Genomic DNA, 20,318 nt, shown 5'->3' on the forward strand with positions numbered 1-20,318 from the left:
TTTCTCCTCCGGGAGAAACACCTTTTTCTGGACTGTGTCCAGGATCATCCCTAGGAATAGAAGTCGTGTTGTCAGCTGCGATTTTGAAATATTGAGAATCCTACCGTGCTGGCGCAGCACTATCTGAGATAGTGCTACCCCGACTTCCAACTGTTCCCTGGATCTTGCCCTTATCAGGAGATCGTCCAACTAAGGGATAACTAAAACTCCCTTCCTTCGAAGGAGTATCATCATTTCGGCCATTACCTTGGTAAAGACCCGGGGTGCCGTGGACAATCCAAACGGCAGCGTCTGAAACTGATAGTGACAGTTCTGTACCACAAACCTGAGGTACCCTTGGTGAGAAGGGTAAATTGGGACATGTAGGTAAGCATCTTTGATGTCCAGAGACACCATATAGTCCCCTTCTTCCAGGTTTGCAATCACTGCTCTGAGTGACTCCATCTTGAATTTGAACCTTTGTATGTAAGTGTTCAAGGATTTTAGGTTTAAAATTGGTCTCACCGAGCCGTCCGGCTTCGGTACCACAAATAGTGTGGAATAGTACCCCTTTCCCTGTTGTAGGAGGGGTACCTTGATTATCACCTGCTGGGAATACAGCTTGTGAATGGCTTCCAATACTGCCTCCCTGTCTGAGGGAGACGTCGGTAAAGCAGACTTTAGAAAACGGCGAGGGGGAGACGTCTCGAATTCCAATTTGTATCCCTGAGATACCACCTGAAGGATCCAGGGGTCCACTTGCGAGTGGGCCCACTGCGCACTGAACTTCTTGAGACGGGCCCCCACCGTGCCTGAGTCCGCTTGTAAAGCCCCAGCGTCATGCTGAGGACTTTGCGGAGGCGGGAGAGGGCTTTTGTTCCTGGGAACTGGCTGTTTGTTGCAGCCTTTTTCCTCTCCCTCTACCACGGGGCAGAAATGAGGCGCCTTTTGCCCGCTTGCCCTTATGGGGCCGAAAGGACTGCGCCTGATAATACGGCGTCTTCTTAGGTTGAGAAGCTACCTGGGGTAAAAATGTGGATTTTCCAGCAGTTGCCGTGGCTACCAGGTCTGATAGACCTACCCCAAATAACTCCTCCCCCTTATAAGGCAATACTTCCATGTGCCTTTTAGAATCCGCATCCCCTGACCACTGCCGCGTCCATAAACCTCTTCTTGCAGAAATGGACAGCGCGCTAACTCTTGATGCCAGTCGGCAAATATCCCTCTGTGCATCACGCATATATAGAAATGCATCCTTCAGATGTTCTATAGTCAATAATATACTGTCCCTATCTAGGGTATCAATATTTTCAGTCAGGGAATCCGACCACGCCAGGCCCGCACTGCACATCCAGGCTGAGGCTATTGCTGGTCGCAGTATAACACCCGTGTGAGAGTATATACATTTTAGGATATTCTCCTGCTTTCTATCGGCAGGTTCCTTTAGGGCGGCCGTATCAGGAGAGGGTAGTGCTACCTGTTTAGACAAGCGTGTGAGCGCTTTATCCACCCTAGGGGGTGTTTCCCAACGTGCCCTATCCTCTGGCGGGAAAGGGTACGATGCCAATAACCTTTTAGGAATTATCAGTTTTTTATCGGGGGAAACCCACGCCTCATCACACACTTCATTTAATTCCTCGGATACAGGAAAAACTACAGGCAGTTTTTTCTCACCAAACATAATACCCTTCTTAGTGGTACTTGTATTATCAGATATATGCAATACATTTTTCATTGCTTCAATCATGTAACGTGTGGCCCTAGTGGAAGTCACGTTTGTCTCCTCATCATCGACACTGGAGTCAGTATCCGTGTCTGTGTCTGCCATTTGAGGTAACGGGCGTTTTAAAGCCCCTGATGGCGTTTGAGACCCCTGGACAGGCACAAGCTGAGTAGCCGGCTGTCTCATGTCGTCAACTGGCTGTCGCAAGGAGCTGACACTGTCACGCAATTCCTTCCACAAGCTCATCCACTCAGGTGTCGACTCCCTAGGGCAGGCATTCCCAACCACGGTCCTCAAGGCACACCAACAGTGCAGGTTTTAGTGATATCCAGGCTGCAGCACAGGTGGGTAAATCAAAATAACTGAGCTACTAATTAAGTCACCTGTGCTGAAGCCTGGATATCACAAAAACCTGCACTGTTGGTGTGCCTTGAGGACCGTGGTTGGGAATGCCTGCCCTAGGGGGTGACAACTGTATAATAGGCAATTGCTCCGCCTCCATCTCATTTTCCTCCTCAAACATGTCGACACAATCGTACCGACACCGCACACACACAGGGAATGCTCTGATAGAGGACAGGACCCCACTAGCCCTTTGGGGGGACAGAGGGAGAGTATGCCAGCACACACCAGAGCGCTATATATATACAGGAATACCACTATAAAATGTGCTTTTCCCTTTATAGCTGCTGTTAATATAAAACTGCGCCAAATTAGTGCCCCCCCTCTCTTTTTTACCCTTTTCTGTAGTGCAGGACTGCAGGGGAGAGTCAGGGAGACGTCCTTCCAGCGGAGCTGTGATGGAAAATGGCGCCCGTGTGCTGAGGAGATAGGCTCCGCCCCCTTCTCGGCTGCCTTTTCTCCCGCTTTTTTGGCAAGTTCTGGCAGGGGTTAAAATACACCCATATAGCCCTGGGGGTTATATGTGGTGTATTTATGCCAGCCAAGGTGTTTTACATTGCTGCTCAGGGCGCCCCCCCTAGCGCCCTGCACCCTCAGTGACCGGAGTGTGAAGTGTGCCTGAGTAACAATGGCGCACAGCTGCAGTGCTGTGCGCTACCTTGTTGAAGACTGATGTCTTCTGCCGCCGATTTTTCCGGACCTTTTCTTGCTTCTGGCTCTGTAAGGGGGCCGGCGGCGCGGCTCCGGGACCGAGCTCCGAGGCTGGGCCTGTGTTCGGTCCCTCTGGAGCTAATGGTGTCCAGTAGCCTAAGAAGCCCAATCCACTCTGCACACAGGTGAGTTCGCTTCTTCTCCCCTTAGTCCCTCGATGCAGTGAGCCTGTTGCCAGCAGGTCTCACTGAAAATAACTAAACTTTTCACTAAGAAGCTCAGGAGAGCCCCTAGTGTGCACCCTTCTCGGCCGGGCACAAAAATCTAACTGAGGCTTGGAGGAGGGTCATAGGGGGAGGAGCCAGTGCACACCAGGTAGTCCTAAAGCTTTTACTTTTGTGCCCAGTCTCCTGCGGAGCCGCTATTCCCCATGGTCCTTACGGAGTTCCCAGCATCCACTAGGACGTCAGAGAAATAATCTAAAATGTACTTCACAATATTAAGGTCCCTATAGCTTCTGGGAGACTAAGCGGTCTCTTTACAATTTCCTACACACAACGGCCATATACACTAGATCAACTTTCATCCAACAAGTTGAAATTAAAAACTGGTAATACTGTACATGGGAGCAAATCTTCAATTTGCTCCCAACCCCCAAAAATCGGACAAAAATGGCTGCTTAGATTATACAGATTTAACAAACTTGTCTGAACATCAGTTTTCATCTCTTTGCTGATTATCATTTTCTCCCATACATTACCAGATTTTTCATTCCAGCCAATTGATTGGATGAAAGTTGAACAACTTTACAGCTTAACAAAGTTACAGTATTTTGTGGCAATTAGAATTTCCAAAGTAGCCATAGGTGATATTCATTTATGTAACAGCGAGTAACTGTATACAATGAGCATTAAATACAAGAACAGCATGCTCAGTAAGAGCAGCAAGTCCATTGAAAACTTTAAAGCAATTGTTTACTAGGATTTGAATATATGGTGGACATAAATAACACAAAATGGAGAGTATAATTAATTTTATTTCTCCTACTATTTCCCTAAATATAAATAATCAATACACAATATGATCGAGTGTAACACTCATTTCCTTTCAATGATATAGTCTTATTTACTCAACCTTAAATTTACAGATCTACTGTAAATGAAATGACAAATATTTTAAAGCAATTATAATAAAGTTTAATGATTTTAAATTTAAGAGTACAAACCAAACCATAGTTCGCTCTCTCTTTCTCCTCGTAATTACATTCATGGAAATAAATATGGGCCCTAGCCTAACCTATGACAATATACAATAAATGAATCAAATACATGTATGAAAACAAACCAAAATAGCAGCCTATGGCAACATAAGAGAGCTTCCACCTATTTCCTAAATTAGCATGCACAAGAGAAAGTAGAAATGTTCCACAATGGTGTTTACCAGGATTCAAGCAGTATATAAATCAACACCGGACATTGTGTATTTCAACAATTATTAATGAGTCCCAGTCCTTTTAGTCAAGACACCTTAATGGGGAATAAAGTTCCTTACATTAAAGAATATCACTGCAATTTGGAATTAGTTCCCCATGAGGAAATATCTTTTACTTTCCTCCTTTGATGTATGGATATAGGTAGTGATCTTGGCAACTTTTCAGGCACCCAGAGGTACAGCGTCACAGTAGGTAACACTGTACTGGATGCCTGCTGCAATGGATGTCCTCATGCTGAGCAGGTAGTGCTGACAGTGTTCATTTTATCAATGAAAATATTGACTAAAAGTATTCGACTACAGTTTATTTCAGGACTAAAATAAAAGATTAAAATGAAAACGGAGATCCACTGACTAAATATTAACTAAAACGAAGCAAAAAAAGTGACTAAGAAACTATATTTAAAATCCTTGTCAAAATGAATACTGGAAATAGGGTTTAAAATTTTTAAAGAAAATAATTAATGACCTGCTGTGAAGGAAATAGGATTGTGTATGGCACTTGTTTGTTCTAACAAACTTAAGGCATTCATTTATATATGGTAAGCCAGACTCAGTATGTAATACATTCTCAGCCTACTGAGCTTTTTACTAAACACGTTGGACTTGATTCAATTCAGTGCGCTAATAGCGCCGGGAGGGAGGTCCCAAAGCTATTCAATTCTGCGCAATGTTATGCCCTACTACAGGATTTCTGCTCGCACTCCTCCGGGACTGTGAGCAGAGATCCGACATAACTAGGTCTGCGATGTGGTTCTGCGCCCTAGCGCGGTGCAAGCAGCACCGCAGCGAGGCATTTTAGTCGGAGAATGCCCGCTCTCATGACTAGACACCCTGTTTAGTCTACATGTACCGGCATTCCCCAACTTAGCAGCGCGCTGAATTGAATAGCTTTGGCACCTTCTTCCCGGCACTATTACATTCACATTTAATTGGATCGACCACATAGTTAAAAATTTATGGAAATTTCTCAGGGGAATTTTAGAGAAATGTTCTTCAGCAAAATCCATTACCGTATCATTAAACTGTTTGTAACATTGACTAAAATTAGACAAATAAAAACTTGAGATCCACTGACTAAATCTTGACTAAAACGAAGCAAGAGAAAAAGACTAAAATGTGACTATAAACCAGTTATAATTTTAAGTAAACTACTAAGACTAAAATTAAACTTTGAGTGCTGATACTGGTTTTCTGCACATCCATACCATCTGGCCAGGTCAGACGCGGTTACACAATAGAATTGATTCCATAGGGATTTCACCTATACGGTCATTGATATGCTTTTAATTTATTTAAAAATGCGAGTGTTCTGTAATAATAAAGTGTAACTTTTTACGCCTAAAAGTGTTGCCCTACTGCTGTTTGTTCTTCCGTTTACTTTGAGATTACCACTGCAGGAAGAATTAAGATAGGGGTTTGATGAAGAATGAATGCAAAGATAACAATCTAGAGCTATACATCAAAGGAGAAAAGGATATTACTTGATAGGAAAATTATGCAAAATTGCAATATTCTTTAATGCATGGAACTTTATTCACCGTTAAGGTGTTTTCACCTATGACAACACCAGAGCAAGAGATTTCCTTGATCGCTGAATATATTGGGACAAAATAGAGGTAAAAATATTGGTGCAACTGGCTCTGTTCAGGAGTAACTTTCGAGTGTGTATGTAAACAGGGCCGTAACTAGGGGGGAGGGCTAATGGGGCATGCGCCCCGGGTGCAGGATTTGAGGGGGCGCCAAGGAGTTACAGAGGAGCAGGATTTTTTTTTTAAACCGGCAGTGCTGTGTTGCTCCTGTGAGACAGCAGACAGCTCCCAGGGCAATGTTTCTGACCCACCTGTCTGCCCGCAGCTGGCTCTGGCGCTGTGCAGGTGAGCTCCTGTACCTGGGATCTCTCCTATGCCGGCTACTGTCTTAAACTCTCTTCTTTGCCATGCAGTGCTGCGACTAGCGTGCGGTGCACTGTACAAGCTGTAGAAGCGCACTGTGCTCCCAGTTAGCAGTATCAACCTCCACTTTGCCCCCCAGATGAGGGAATTTGGTGTAGCTTATAGGGTATGTAGTGTAGTAATGTATTGCAGTATATAGGGGCACGTAGTGCACTGATGTGGTGTAGCATATAAGGGGATGTAGTGTAGTGATGTAGTGTAGTGATGTAGCGTAGCATATAGTGTATGTAGTGCAGTGCATAGGGGCATGTAGTGTAGTGATGTAGTATAGTGATGTAGTGCAGTGGATAGGGGAATGTAGTGCAGTGATGAAGTGTTATGATATAGTGCAATGTATGGGGACACACAAAGGAGCATGTAGTTGAACACGCTGGCGGGGCATGTGAAGCATAGGGTATTTGAGGCACATAGGGGAATATTGTCCAATAGTATCCCCTTTTTTCGCATTTTTTGATAATATGATTATTTTAGTCTGACAGCGTTTGTTTTTGTTTGTTTTTTTGGGAGGGGGTGCCAATTTTTTTGCCTTGCCCCGGGTGACGAAAATCCTAGTTTCGGCCCTGATGTAAAGCTTTGCATACAGTGTTAAGAACCATACCTGTGGCAATCAAGCATTTTTCATACGAGATATGGGTTCCATCATCCAGTCTAACCTTGTTCTCTCGAACATCCATGTGTACGACCTACACACAAAAAAAAACAGTTCCCAGTAAATTTTTCCATTCTAAGTTCGAAAATGGATAAGATATAAATATATATATATATATATATATATATATATATATATATAAAAGAGAGAGAGAGAGAGAGAGAGAGAGAGAGAGAGAGAGAGAGAGAGAGAGAGAGAGAGAGAAGAGTCCAAAAATGTGGAGGTGCACTCATCCAATAAAACGATTTCCAGCAACTTCAATTTTTCACAATAGCTTTATTAAGTCGATATTAGGCTTATTTCGGTCGACGTTTCGATCCTCAGTTTAGGATCTTTATCAAGACAAGCTTCTATTTATACACAATATTTTGAAAGCATCACATATTGATTACTACAAAAAACGTCGACCGAAATAAGCCTAATATCGACTGAAATAAAGCTATTGTGAAAAATTTAAGTTGCTGGAAAACGTTTGATTGGATGAGTGCACCTCAACATTTTTGGACTCTTTTCTAAATATTGTGGGTCTACCAACTGAGGGAGATTCCCACTAGGAGCACCCCACTGTTGTCTATACTTTTTGATGCGAGTGCAGGATTATTCATGCTATATATACTGTATGGTTGATACCATATTTTCTGACACCCATCATCTGAATGTATATAGGTTAAGTGACAAAAACTAGAACATTTATGGACAGAATTTTAAAGTCTTTTAATTTGTGTGTAAATTGTATGTTTTTCTTTGTCTCTGAATTGGTTAAATTCTCTATATACTACAGACACCTTTAAGGTATGGCCCAAGGTGGTTCGTGCCTGTTCGATGAAGGTCTTTTATCTCAGGCCGAGCAAGGAATTATCTCATTTACCGACGATGACATTGAAAAAGTCTTATTTGATAAATTAGATTTTGATGCTCTGCCAGCCGAGTCATCTGCAGATATATTTTATAGGATACGGAGACTTAAACGCCGTGAGGTGGATTTATTACTACACGGACAGTTTCTGTCATAGTATCACAGACGAAAATTGATACCTCGTGGTTTCAGGGTTATTAATGTACCTACGTTAGGAAGGAACAACCCCGTCTTCTGTAGTAGGTGGTGTTATATCTTAAACAAGTGTTCGCTCGACCTTTTGATACTTGTAATTGAAGAAGTTGGGAGTGAACTAAAGGTCAAGGTCAAGATTGAGCAACTTGAGACTATTTCCCTGTCAACATTACGAGAGGATAAGAGTACTAATTGGCTAGACAGATTACAGTCACAAGTTGACGCGTATAGGAAGGAACTCACCTCCTTTAAAAGAAAGAAACTTTCCACCGTAACTGCTGACTATCAAAACCACACCGTGCACCAGTGGTTGTTAGGCAATAGCAATCCACAACAGGGCGATCGGGCTGGACGGTACTTTAGGAAACGTAGACAGGCCCCCTTTCCGCGTGAGATTGCCTCTTCCATATCAACTTCTGATACGGATTTATCTGACACAAAGCGGGGTAACTGCTCCCATTTTTTAGACACGGCCAAGGGACCCAAGGGACTTCCACCTACCCACGGGGACTCGCGAAACATCGAGCAAGCACGAGGAGGGGCGGTTATAAAAAGAAGGGGACGCAGGAAACAAAATTAGATTTGGTATTTAATTTATCCAAGCGTAGCCTTGATCAGTCTGAACTAAGTCTTCTTGCCAGAGGATTGTCATTTATTCCCACTTTTCCACATCAAGCATTTCAGGGAACTGTTGATCAGTATCGGTTTGGGAGAAACCTTAGACTTAAGGAATATTTTTCTGGTCAGTCTAAATTGGCTGATAAGAAACCTTTTAAAAAAAGTTCCAAATTTGATCCTCTCTCTCACAATCCGAGCATGAAGACGTTTCTCAGACTGGTCAATAATGATGTGCAACATTTTAGGCCATCACTCCTTTTTGATAACCTCACCCCTGTTGAAAGAAAGGCACTCAAGAAATTGAGGGATGATACCTCCATTGTAATACGACCCGCCGACAAGAGGGGCGCCGTGGTAGTCCAAGACTGGACGGACTACGATTTTGAGGTTAGTCGCCAATTGGCTGACACCAATATATACCGAAGGATCATGACCAACCCCATACCTTCGATTAAAAAGACCGTTGATCTGAGTTTGAAAAGAGGATTGGACTGTTGTTGGATTGATCAGGAGATTTTTTATTTTTTGAGTGTAGAAGAGCCTAAATTGCCCCATCATCTATACACTTCCAAAAATTCACAAAACAGTGACCAAACCACCGGGGCGACCAATTATCGCAGCCGAAGGCTCATTGTTACAACCTATAGCCCGGTGGGTTGATTCTATACTACAGCCACACGTGAGTAAATGTCGTAGTTATATACGCGACACAAGTGATTTTCTTTATCAATTAGGATCGACTGATGTACCCAGGGGCAATTGCCTGTTAGCCACCATGGATGTACAATCATTGTACACGATTATACCACATAGCGATGGATTGGAAGCAATTAAGGAGGTACTTACCAGAAATACAGTTGGTAATGTACTTACTGAATATGCCTTAGAACTGACCAATCTCGTTTTGAGCCTCAATCATTTTAAATACAAGGACTCGAACTTCCTGCAACTATCAGGTACCGCCATGGGTTCCAACCTGGCACCCGCATATGCTAATTTGTATATGTCCAGTTTTGAAGAGACCCATATCTTGCCTATATATGGCGCCAAAATTTCTTTCTATAAACGATTCATCGACAATGTCTTCCTAATTTGGGAGGACACTCATGAATCCTTTACCGAGATGGTTAGCAACATTAATACACTTAATAGCCCTGTTAAATTCACTTGTGAAAGCTCTAACCATTCGATTCACTTTCTAGATGTGATGGTATCTATCCAGGATAGAGTATTCGTTACATCTCTATATAGAAAGTCCACCGACAGAAATACCACTCTATTGACTAGCAGTTTCCATCCCCCCTCGTTAAAGGACAATTTAACCATTTCGCAATTTTTGCGAGCAATGCGTATCAACAATGATGGAGTAATTAGGGAGAAACAGTTGGAGGAAATGAAACGGAGGTTTAGCGAAAGAGGGTATTGATCTAAAGTGATCAGCAACAGTCTACGTAAAGCTAGGAACATATTTAGTTGTACTGTACCCAGGGTTGCAGCCAAGGATAACCGTATGGTCTTTACCACTAAGTTTGACAACTATGCACATTTCACGAGCAAAACATTGCGTAAACATTAGCCTATTCTAAAATCCGACCAAGGGTTACCCTTTACGCATATGGATCCACCTATGATGGCTTATAAGCGAGGACCCAATCTAAGACCGATGCTGATGAGGCCCACGTTGGTACCCGAGACTAAATTGAACTTTCTCCAGATCATGAGCAGTAAACCGGGATGTTTTTCGTGCGGGAAGTGCACTACTTGTAGATCCCTTCTCACTAGTCCTACATTTCCCCATCCACACTCTAGTAGGAACATAAAAATCAGGTATCATTTACATTGTAAGCTCGACTTTGTGGTTTATACCCTTACATGTCCTTGTGGACTGTGTTATGTAGGGCTCACTACCCGGTGTTTTAGGGAACGAATGGCTAATCACCGGTTGTCTATCAGAACGGCAATTCAAACAGGCATTACTGATAAGCCTGTAGCTCGACACTACGTACACAAAGAGGACATTAGGTGGCGAACCTGAAATGCAGGCTAATTGACTGGGTTCCACCATTATCATATGGGGGGGACCTACTCTAGCCTTACGTAAAAGGGAGAGTTTCTGGATTGCGCACCTCAATACTGTTTCGCCCAAAGGCCTGAACGAGCATTCGGCCATGAATGCCTTTTTATGAATTATACCTTTACGAGTTACGTATCTATAATGGCCTCCATATAGGGTCATGCTTTGGTATTCTGTACTGTTATGGAGTTTATACTTACCATGAATATTTAGCTATGAGCGGCACAGCACGGACTATAACTAGATAATATCTATTAGTATATATTATATGTTATATATTACAGTATATTTGACATTTATAGAGCATTTGTGAGATTAATAGGACAGTGGGATGTCTAATATGTATAGAATATACTTCAGATGTTTGGGTTAAATGTACCGTGTTGTGCTGCACTAGTTATGTATTTGTTTATATTGTTTATTTTCTTTATTAATTATGTATTGTTTTCGAGTTTTTGTCTGTACACAGTGACTACTATGTCCCCATGATAATATTCCTTCCAGTATCCGTCTCTGATCGTGGTCATCTAGAGTATGATATCATTTTATATAGTTTTAGTAGAATAGTTAGTATCCACGGGGCAGTATGCATACACCTAGTAGCCCATTTGCATGTTTTTTTTCCTGTAAAGGTCCTGACACTTTTTGTTATTATCTCCTGTGACCATCTTTCAGGGTGTAGTCCCTTTGATATAGCGGAGTGGAATGCATGTGACCAGTTATTACCGGGTGCTAGAATACATAACTAACTATGCCCATTGTAGGGTGGCCTGCGCATGTTTTGAGTATTTACTCCTTTAAATGTGCAGTTACGGCAAGAGCAGTCAGCTGAGTGCTATCTGTAAGCGCGAAGTGTGATTCATTTGAACCCCAGCGGCTTCCGTTGATTTTGACACTGGAACGCATAGCATTTCCGGGACTTGGAACGCATTGCGTTCCATGGACAGCGCGACCAGCTGCTTTAGTTGTTTGCGTTGTGTCTTACACTGTACCGTACATGCCTTTTGGCTGCTATGAGTATGTAGGAGGTGGTTGTTATGTTGGTGTATATGGTATCTCTACCACAGAGTAGGAGAGCATTAGGTAGGTCCCTTTTCATGTGCGCACCACTTACTTCCTGTCAGGGGGTATATAAGGTCACTCCACCAGCTTCTAAGCTGTGTGGCTGTAGAGGCTGTGAGGACTAGACCCCCGTACATGAGTACTGGATTATTTCTCAGGTTAGGAATTATATGCACTTGGGCTTCTATTTGATTGATGCATTAGCTTATGGTATTTTTCCAACAGTGATTATCTCGGTTGTCTGAGTTGCTCTATGACTGTGAGTCTAAGTAACCATATGTGTAAGTATTACTGCTTGTGCACTTCCATTGGTGGCCCCCTACACGTATATTTATATACATATGCATATGTATATGCATGTGTTAGTACATGGATGTGTGTGTGTGTGTGTATATACATTCTTTGATTCACCATTGCAGAATCTTCATCTGAACATTGACTTATAAGCCGTGCAGCCTTGATACTGTCTGAATACGACACATTGATTTTTATGAGTAAGTGCATGATGTCAGTGGCACCGAGGTGATGTTTAGCTGCACTATATCCTGTAGGTTTGAATATTCTACATCAGTCTTTGTTGATTCATACCCATGGTGTTGTTGTCCACTCACGCTGATCACGGACAGAGACGTGGTATTGTTCCTCTGACCCTCACTGGGTGCTAATGGAGTTAAAAAAAACCCGAAGGGCCTGGTAGTCCATTTATGTTTTTGTTTTCTGTTATTGTATTCATACTTATTTTATTCATTTTTGTTTTTTTGCAGTAATCAATATGTGATGCTTTCAAAATATTGTGTATAAATGGAAGCTTGTCTTGGTAAAGATCCTAAACTGAGGATCGAAACGTTGACTGAAATAAGCCTAATATCGACTGAAATAAAGCTATTGTGAAAAATTGAAGTTGCTGGAAATCGTTTGATTGGATGAGTGCACCTCCACATTTTTGGACTCTTTTCTAAATATTGTGGGTCTACCCACCGAGGGAGATTCCCACTAGGAGCACCCCACTGTTGTCTATACTTTCTGATGCGAGTGCAGGATTATTCATGCTATAATATATATATATTTTAGAGATGAGCGGGTTCGGTTTTACTCGGATTTACTCTGTTCTCAAAACGGCATCTTATTGGCTCACGGGTGTCACGTGTTTTGGATAGCCAATAGAAAAAATCCGGATAAAACCGAACTGGCGTTAATTCTGGTGTTAAATCCGAACCCGCTCATCTCTAATATATATATATATATATAAAATTTGCAATGTTTGTCCGGCACTCAATTTAAAACTGTAGCTGGTTACAGTGTCTGAATCCAGAATGACTATAACAGTGGTAAGAAAAAACTGCACTTTTTATTTTTAATGTCCCGACGACGGAGATTAAAGGTCTCAGAAAAATTTACCACTTTTGCATCTAAAGAAAGTGTTCTGTGTGCCGTTTATTCTTACCAATATATATATATATATATATATATATATATATATATATATATATATATATATATACACACACATATATTATATATACACACACACATATATATTATATATATATATACATACACACACACACACACATAATATATATATATATATATATAGATATAGATAGAGAGTGAGTGAGTGAGAGAGAGAGAGAGAGAGAGAGAGATAGTTGTGTTCATCAGTTTACATACCCTAGAAGAATTTGTGATTTTCTGGCCAGTTGTCAGACAAAATGAATGATAACTCACAAACTTTTCTTTCACTCATGGTTAGTGGTTGGGTAAAGCCATTTATTGTCAAACAACTGTGTTTACGCTTTTAAAATCATAATGACAACATACCCAAATGACCCTGATCAAAAGTTTACATACCCTGGAGATTTTGTCCTGATAACATGCACACAAGTTGACACAAACGGGTTTGAATGGCTACTAAAGGTAACCATCCTCACCTGTGATCTGTTTGCTTATAATCAGTGTGTGTGTATAAAAGGTCAGTGAGTTTCTGGACTCCTGAAAGACCCTTGCATCTTTCATCCAGTGCTGCACTGACACGTCTGGATTCTGAGTCATGGGGAAAGCAAAAGAATTGTCAAAGGATCTGCGGGAAAAGGTAACTGAACTGTATAAAACAGGAAAGGGATATAAAAAGATATCCAAGCAATTGAGAATGCCAATCAGCAATGTTCAAACTCTAATTAAGAAGTGGAAAATGAGGGATTCTGTGGAAACCAAATCACAGTCAGGTAGACCAACAAAAATTTCAGCCACAACTGCCAGGAAAATTGTTCGGGATGCAAAGAAAAATCCACAAATAACTTCAGCTGAAATATAGGACTCTCTGAAAAAAAAGTGGTGTGGTTATTTCAAGATGCACAATAAGGAGGCGTTTGAAGAAAAATGGGCTGCATAGTCGAGTCGCCAGAAGAAAGCCATTACTATGCAAATGCCATAAAGCATCCCGCTTACAATACTCCAAACAGCACAGAGACAAGCCTCAAAACTTCTGGAACAAAGTCATTTGGAGTGATAAGACCAAAATTTTACTTTTTGGCCACAACCATAAACGTTACATTTGGAGAGGAGTCAACAAGGCCTATGATGAACGGTACACCATTCCTACTGTGAAACACGGAGGTGGATCGCTGATGTTTTGGGGATGTGTGAGCTACAAAGGCACTGGAAACTTGGTCAAAATTGATGGCAAAATGAATGCAGCATGTTATCAGAAAATACTGGAGGAAACTTTGCACTCATCAGCCCGGAAGCTGCGCATGGGACGTACTTGGACATTCCAACATGACAATAATCCAAAACACAAGGCCAAGTCGACCTGTCATTGGCTACAGCAGAATAAAGTGAAGGTTCTGGAGTGGCCATCTCAGTCTCCTGACCTCAATATCATTGAGCCACTCTGGGGAGCTCTCAAACGTGCAGTTCATGCAAGACAGCCCAAGAATTTACAGGAACTGGAGACTTTTTGCCAAGGAGAATGGGCAGCTTTACCATCTGAGAAAATAAAGAGCCTCATCCACAACTACCACAAAAGACTTCAAGCTGTCATTGATGTTAAAGGGGGCAATACACGGTATTAAGAACTGGGGTATGTAAACTTCTGATCAGGGTCATTTGGGTAGTTTCTGTCGTCATAATGATTTAAAAAGAGTAAACACAGTTGTTTGACAATAAATGGCTTCACCCAACCACTAACCATTAGTGAAAGAAAAAGTTTGTGAGTTATCATTCATATTCTCTGACAAATGGCCAGAAAATCACAAATTCTGCTAGGGTATGTAAACTTATGAGCACAAAAATATTATATATATATATATATATATATATATATATATATATATATATATATATGGAAAACAAAGGTGAGAATAGGCGCCTCCTAGTGTAATATTATATATATAGTGTGACCATCACCCTTGATATCACCCTGTAGAGTGGAACTGTACCGTGTGTGGTGGAATTCCAACCACCTTCAGAATAGCATGAAGTCACAATTTGAACGGCGTCATCAGTGATCTCAATGATCTCCTGTTAATCTTCCTTTATCTTGTTACTCATTTGGTCAGAAAAAAGAGTAAAAAAAGGACCAATAGTGTAATACCTTTTACACAAACAATACACATTTATTTGGAACTAGTCCGACAGTAAAAACATTGCCCGTACCATATAATAAATTAAAAACAGCTTATCTGTACTTTAAGTCGTCCATACGAGTTGAACACTCAACGCGTTTCGTCCTACGCCAATAGCCTGGACTTCCTCAGGAGTACATACATACATACATACATACACATACATTAATACACACACCCCATACGGAACGGCGGTACTCACTCAGGACTTCCAACTCCACAAAACAAGAGATAGAGACTATATAACATGTTAACGATTCAGTTGTATTAACTTTCGTCAGGACAGCATGTGACAAACAATAAAACATACCCTTTATACCTTCACCAATATCTGTTCTCCGTCTCCACAGGTGCGGCAGCCCGGATGACGTCACCCGCCACATGTGCAGCGTGCTCCTTCCCCTGTCAGAGTGCCGGTTACCTGGGTTACCAAACAACAAATGCATGTAATATAATGTGTGTAAACATTTTAACCAGTGGAGTATATAGTAGACAGTGGATATTAACAACACTATAAACCTTTATCAAAGTGACACAATATAAAATGCGGTCTAATACAGTAACTGTATAAAAACACATGTTAAATACCAGGACAATACACACTTTTATTTGATGAAACTATGCAAACTGACTCATTTAAACTAATTTAATCCTCTAGGTAAGTAAAGTATTTAGCCGGTGGATCCATCTCGCTTCTCGTTGCAAAAGTGCTTTGTTCCTATCCCCTCCACTCACATTAATAGGTTGTTGGTCTATTATCTTATATTTCAAAGAGGACAGGTTGTGTTTAAATAATTTAAAATGGCGAGCTACAAGATGAGCTTGCGGGTCCCCATCTAGGGCAGCACGGATGGCAGACCTACAGTATGCATATCCATTTTTTCATGAAATTGTCTAGACGTTTTACCTATATAAAAGAGTCCACAAGGACATCTAATAAAATAAATAACGTGTGTACTAGTACAGGTAAGTATTTTGTCTATTCTAATTTACCCGAGTGTGGGTGTACAAACCCAGGACCAGTCTAAGAATAGAGACAGGGAAGGAAGTGACTATCCATTCCTCTGAAGAAATGACCAGTCGGTACGGTCGAGAAACGAGTTAGGGCTTTCAACCTTTAACACAGACTGTAATCATCTAGCTGTCATTGTCAGCCTCGTCCAGAGCTGCCTTGCACAGGCTTCCCTGCTATACAGAAAGCCACGGCATTCAACACGAGGCTGTCCGCCAGCACATCTCCCTCACGTAGCGGTTTACAGACTTCTCCAGTGCCGCTTTCCCGGCGGCCCGGGTACCGGTCAGCCGCAGCACTTTGCAGAGCATACATCGGGCGAAGTTAAGTCAAGGGTCGGTCAGCACCGTCTGTCTATTTGCTCTGCTTTAAGTGAACCAGGCTCATTGGAAAAACTACAACTATATTACATCCATTGCTGCCCTTCTGGCTCATTTCAACAACAAGCCGCGGCTTATTAACGGTGATATCAGATGACCGCATTCAATCCAATATCTACGTGAGTTGATCACCTTGGTGAATTAAACCTTTCTTTAATTGTGAGAAGATGGTATATGATTTCAACTACATACTCCAATTTCAGTCATTCAGACCTATTTCAGTTTAAAACAGGCATGTCCAACCTGCGGCCCTCCAGCTGTTGAGAAACTACACATCCCAGCATGCACTGACACAGCTTTAGCATTCTCTGACAGCAAAACAGTGTCAGGGCATGCTGGGATATGTAGTTTCACAACAGCTGGAGGGCCGCAGGTTGGACATGCCTGGTTTAAAATAACACGTAAAATCACTAGAGAAGCCTGGTCGATAATTACCTCAGACCAGGAGCTAGGTATTTTTAAACGGAATACCTTGTTACCCAGTTATACTAGTAACAGAAATTTGAAGGACATTTTGGTCCACAATGATATTTCAAATCTTAAACCACCGCCCCCTAACAATTTTTTTAACTAAGAAACCTGGATGTTACAAATGCGTCGGCGCACAACGTGCAGTTATATGGAGATTGGTCCTGGGTTTGTACACCCACACTCGTGTAAATTAGATTAGACAAAATACTTACCTGTACTAGTACACACGTTATTTATTTTATTATATGTCCTTGTGGATGCTTTTATATAGGTAAAACGTCTAGACAATTTCGTAAAAGAATGGCTATGCATAGGTCTGCCATCCGTGCTGCCCTAGATGGGGACCCACAAGCTCATCGTGTAGCTCGTAATTTCAAATTATTTAAACCCAACCTGTCCTCTTTGAAATATAAGATAATAGACCAACAACCTATTAATGTGAGTGGAGGGGATAGGAACAAAGCACTTTTGCAACGAGAAGCGAGATGGATCCACCGGCTAAATACTTTACTTACCTGGAGGATTAAATGAGTTTAAATGAGTCAGTTTGCATAGTTTCATCAAATAAAAGTGTGTATTGTCCTGGTATTTAAGATGTGTTTTAATACAGTTACCGATGTTTCCCCAGACCGCATTTTATATTGTGTCACTTTGATAAAGGTTAATAGTGTTGTTAATATCCACTGTCTACAAGCTGTATACTCCACTGATTAAAATGTTTACACACATTGTATTACAGGTTGAGTATCCCTTATCCAAAATCCCACATTTTTGGGTCCCCTACAGAGATAATGACATATATATTATATATTATGTGTATATATAGATATATAATATAATATATATGTATATGTGTCATTATCTCAGTAAGGGAACCAAAAATGTGTGATTTTGAATTTTGAAGAAGGGATACTCAACCTGTACATGTATTTGTTGTTTGGTAACCCAGGTAACCGGCACTCTGACGGGGGAAGGAGCGCGCTGCACGTGTGGCGGGTGACTTCATCCTGACCCACTGGGCTGCCGCACCTGTGGAGACGGAGAACGGATATTGGTGAAGGTATAAAGGTATGTTTTATTGTTTGTCACATGCTGTTCTGACGAAAGTTAATACAACTGAATCATTAACATGCTATAGAGCCTCTATCTCTTGTTTTGTGGAGTTGGAAGTCATGAGTGAGTGCCACCGTTTGGTATGGTATCGTAGCTATTTAGCTGGAGGGCACCAGGGCAATATTTTCTGTGTGGAGTGCCGGTAACGTGGACAATATTATATTATGATATATATATATATACATACATACATACATACACATACACACACACAGGAAAAAGCACCTCCAAATTAATACAACATTTATGTACGTGAAACCATCACAATATGATTCCAGTAAAGTGCAAAACTTGTTGAAAAAAAGCAGAGGCTTATAGAATATACTCATACTCATCATAAATGTCAGGGTGGTCAAATGAACATTCTCATGCTACTAGCAGCCCTGAATCCAACAGCTGTTTCGGTGCCTCCACTGCACCTTTGTCAAGGATTAACCTACTGGGCAAACCCTGACCACCCATATATCCACACTGATTACCTGATAAATGTCACCTGTGAGGTACTCCCTCCTCAGTCCGCGATTACCGGAACCAGAAGGGTTCCAGCACAGATGCATCCTGACTGTGAAGCAAGCCTAGCCCTCCCATACATAGCGCATCCGTGACCGGAAGGGACTGTATTTGCATACAAAATTATATGCTTCAGTGGTTTCCTGGAAAACACTGTAACATGGCATTTCGGATACAGGTACAGCTGCAATTACACACGTATATACATACATACATACAAAGAATTCTCCTGATCCTAGGACATTGACACAGGTGTCTTTTTTTGCGCTATGCTGGAATACCATGAGAAAGGTCCCGGACTGGGAATGAAGCGTTGGTACTCTTTAGAATTAGCATGTGAAAAACACACACACACACACACACACACACACACACACATAAATTTTAAAGAAAGTAATTTTTTACATAACTGAACATAGAGTATTTTATGGTCTGTTCATCTTTCTATACACAATTTTCATGTATTTTAGGTCTGTAATCAAATATATTTGTTAATCTTAAATTTAATACAATTCTAATTTAACTTATTGCTATAGTAACACCTGTAGTCGCTAGGGGTGTGTGTGTGTGTGTGTGTGTGTGTGTGTGTGTGTGTGTATATATAGATAGATAGATATATGATGAGATAGATAGATAGATAGATAGATAGATAGATAGATAGATAGATAGATAGATAGACAGATAATCTAAAAAGGAGGTATATCTTATTTTTAAGTTGCTGGAGGTCACAGAGAGGGAAACCCAACGCGTTTCATCCTAAGACTTCATCAAGGGGTTCTGTATGCTGGGAGAGGGCTCTTACGTATACCCCTAACAATTAGGTATACAGTTATGACATCACTTCCTGCACTTAGTAATTAAGTTAAGATACTAGGGCATCATGGCATTCTATATATATTAGCTGGCACAGGACAGCATAATTATGTCAAACATAAAAAACAAATGTTTTCTCCGCTTAAAAACTGAGTTATTAACAGCTCTTTATTGAAGGTAGCATTTTCACCACACTTCCTGTGTCCGCACGTCTGTAATGGACATGCGCGGCACGTCCGCCCTATTTACGGCTCCTCTCTGCGCATGTCCAGAGGACGGTGAGGCCGTGAAATGCACATCGCTTCCTGTGATGCGATCCACATCACTTCCATTCTGTTAGTGGTATTCTTTCAGTACCGGCGGCCATCTTTAAGGAGACAAGTAACTGAGGGCAATGCGGCGTATTCTCTCCATAGGGTTTCATTTGTGAGCAGAAAAGAATAATGACAAATAGGTTTAAACAGTAATGTTGGTTTGTTGTCTAACAAATATTGACATACAGACATCATAATCAGAGAGAGTTTACAGCATATTTCATATGTGTTATATTTTATATTTAAGGAACCATTAGGTATATTTGATCCTTCTTATGTGCCAAATTATCATAGTAGTGATTTAATAGTAAAACAGACATCATATTTCTAAGGAGGTTTCTTCAGCATATTTCTTTTATATATTTAAGTGTTCATAGATCACATTTGATATCCCATGAGTGACAAACTATGAGTGGATATGTTC

At 41.2% G+C, this 20,318-nt stretch overlaps 1 protein-coding gene across 1 annotated transcript in view; it reads right to left on the reverse strand.

Moving 5' to 3' along the window:
* Positions 1-20,318, reverse strand: part of AIFM1 (apoptosis inducing factor mitochondria associated 1) — a 232,204-nt gene that overhangs the window by 72,070 nt on the left and 139,816 nt on the right. Inside the window, exon 8 of the mRNA XM_063958536.1 lies at positions 6,800-6,884. Within this exon, the coding sequence (XP_063814606.1) occupies positions 6,800-6,884 (85 nt within the window). The remainder of the gene's footprint in view (positions 1-6,799; positions 6,885-20,318) is intronic.

Source organism: Pseudophryne corroboree, chromosome 3 (assembly GCF_028390025.1).
Source record: "Pseudophryne corroboree isolate aPseCor3 chromosome 3, aPseCor3.hap2, whole genome shotgun sequence".
NCBI lineage: Eukaryota > Metazoa > Chordata > Amphibia > Anura > Myobatrachidae > Pseudophryne > Pseudophryne corroboree.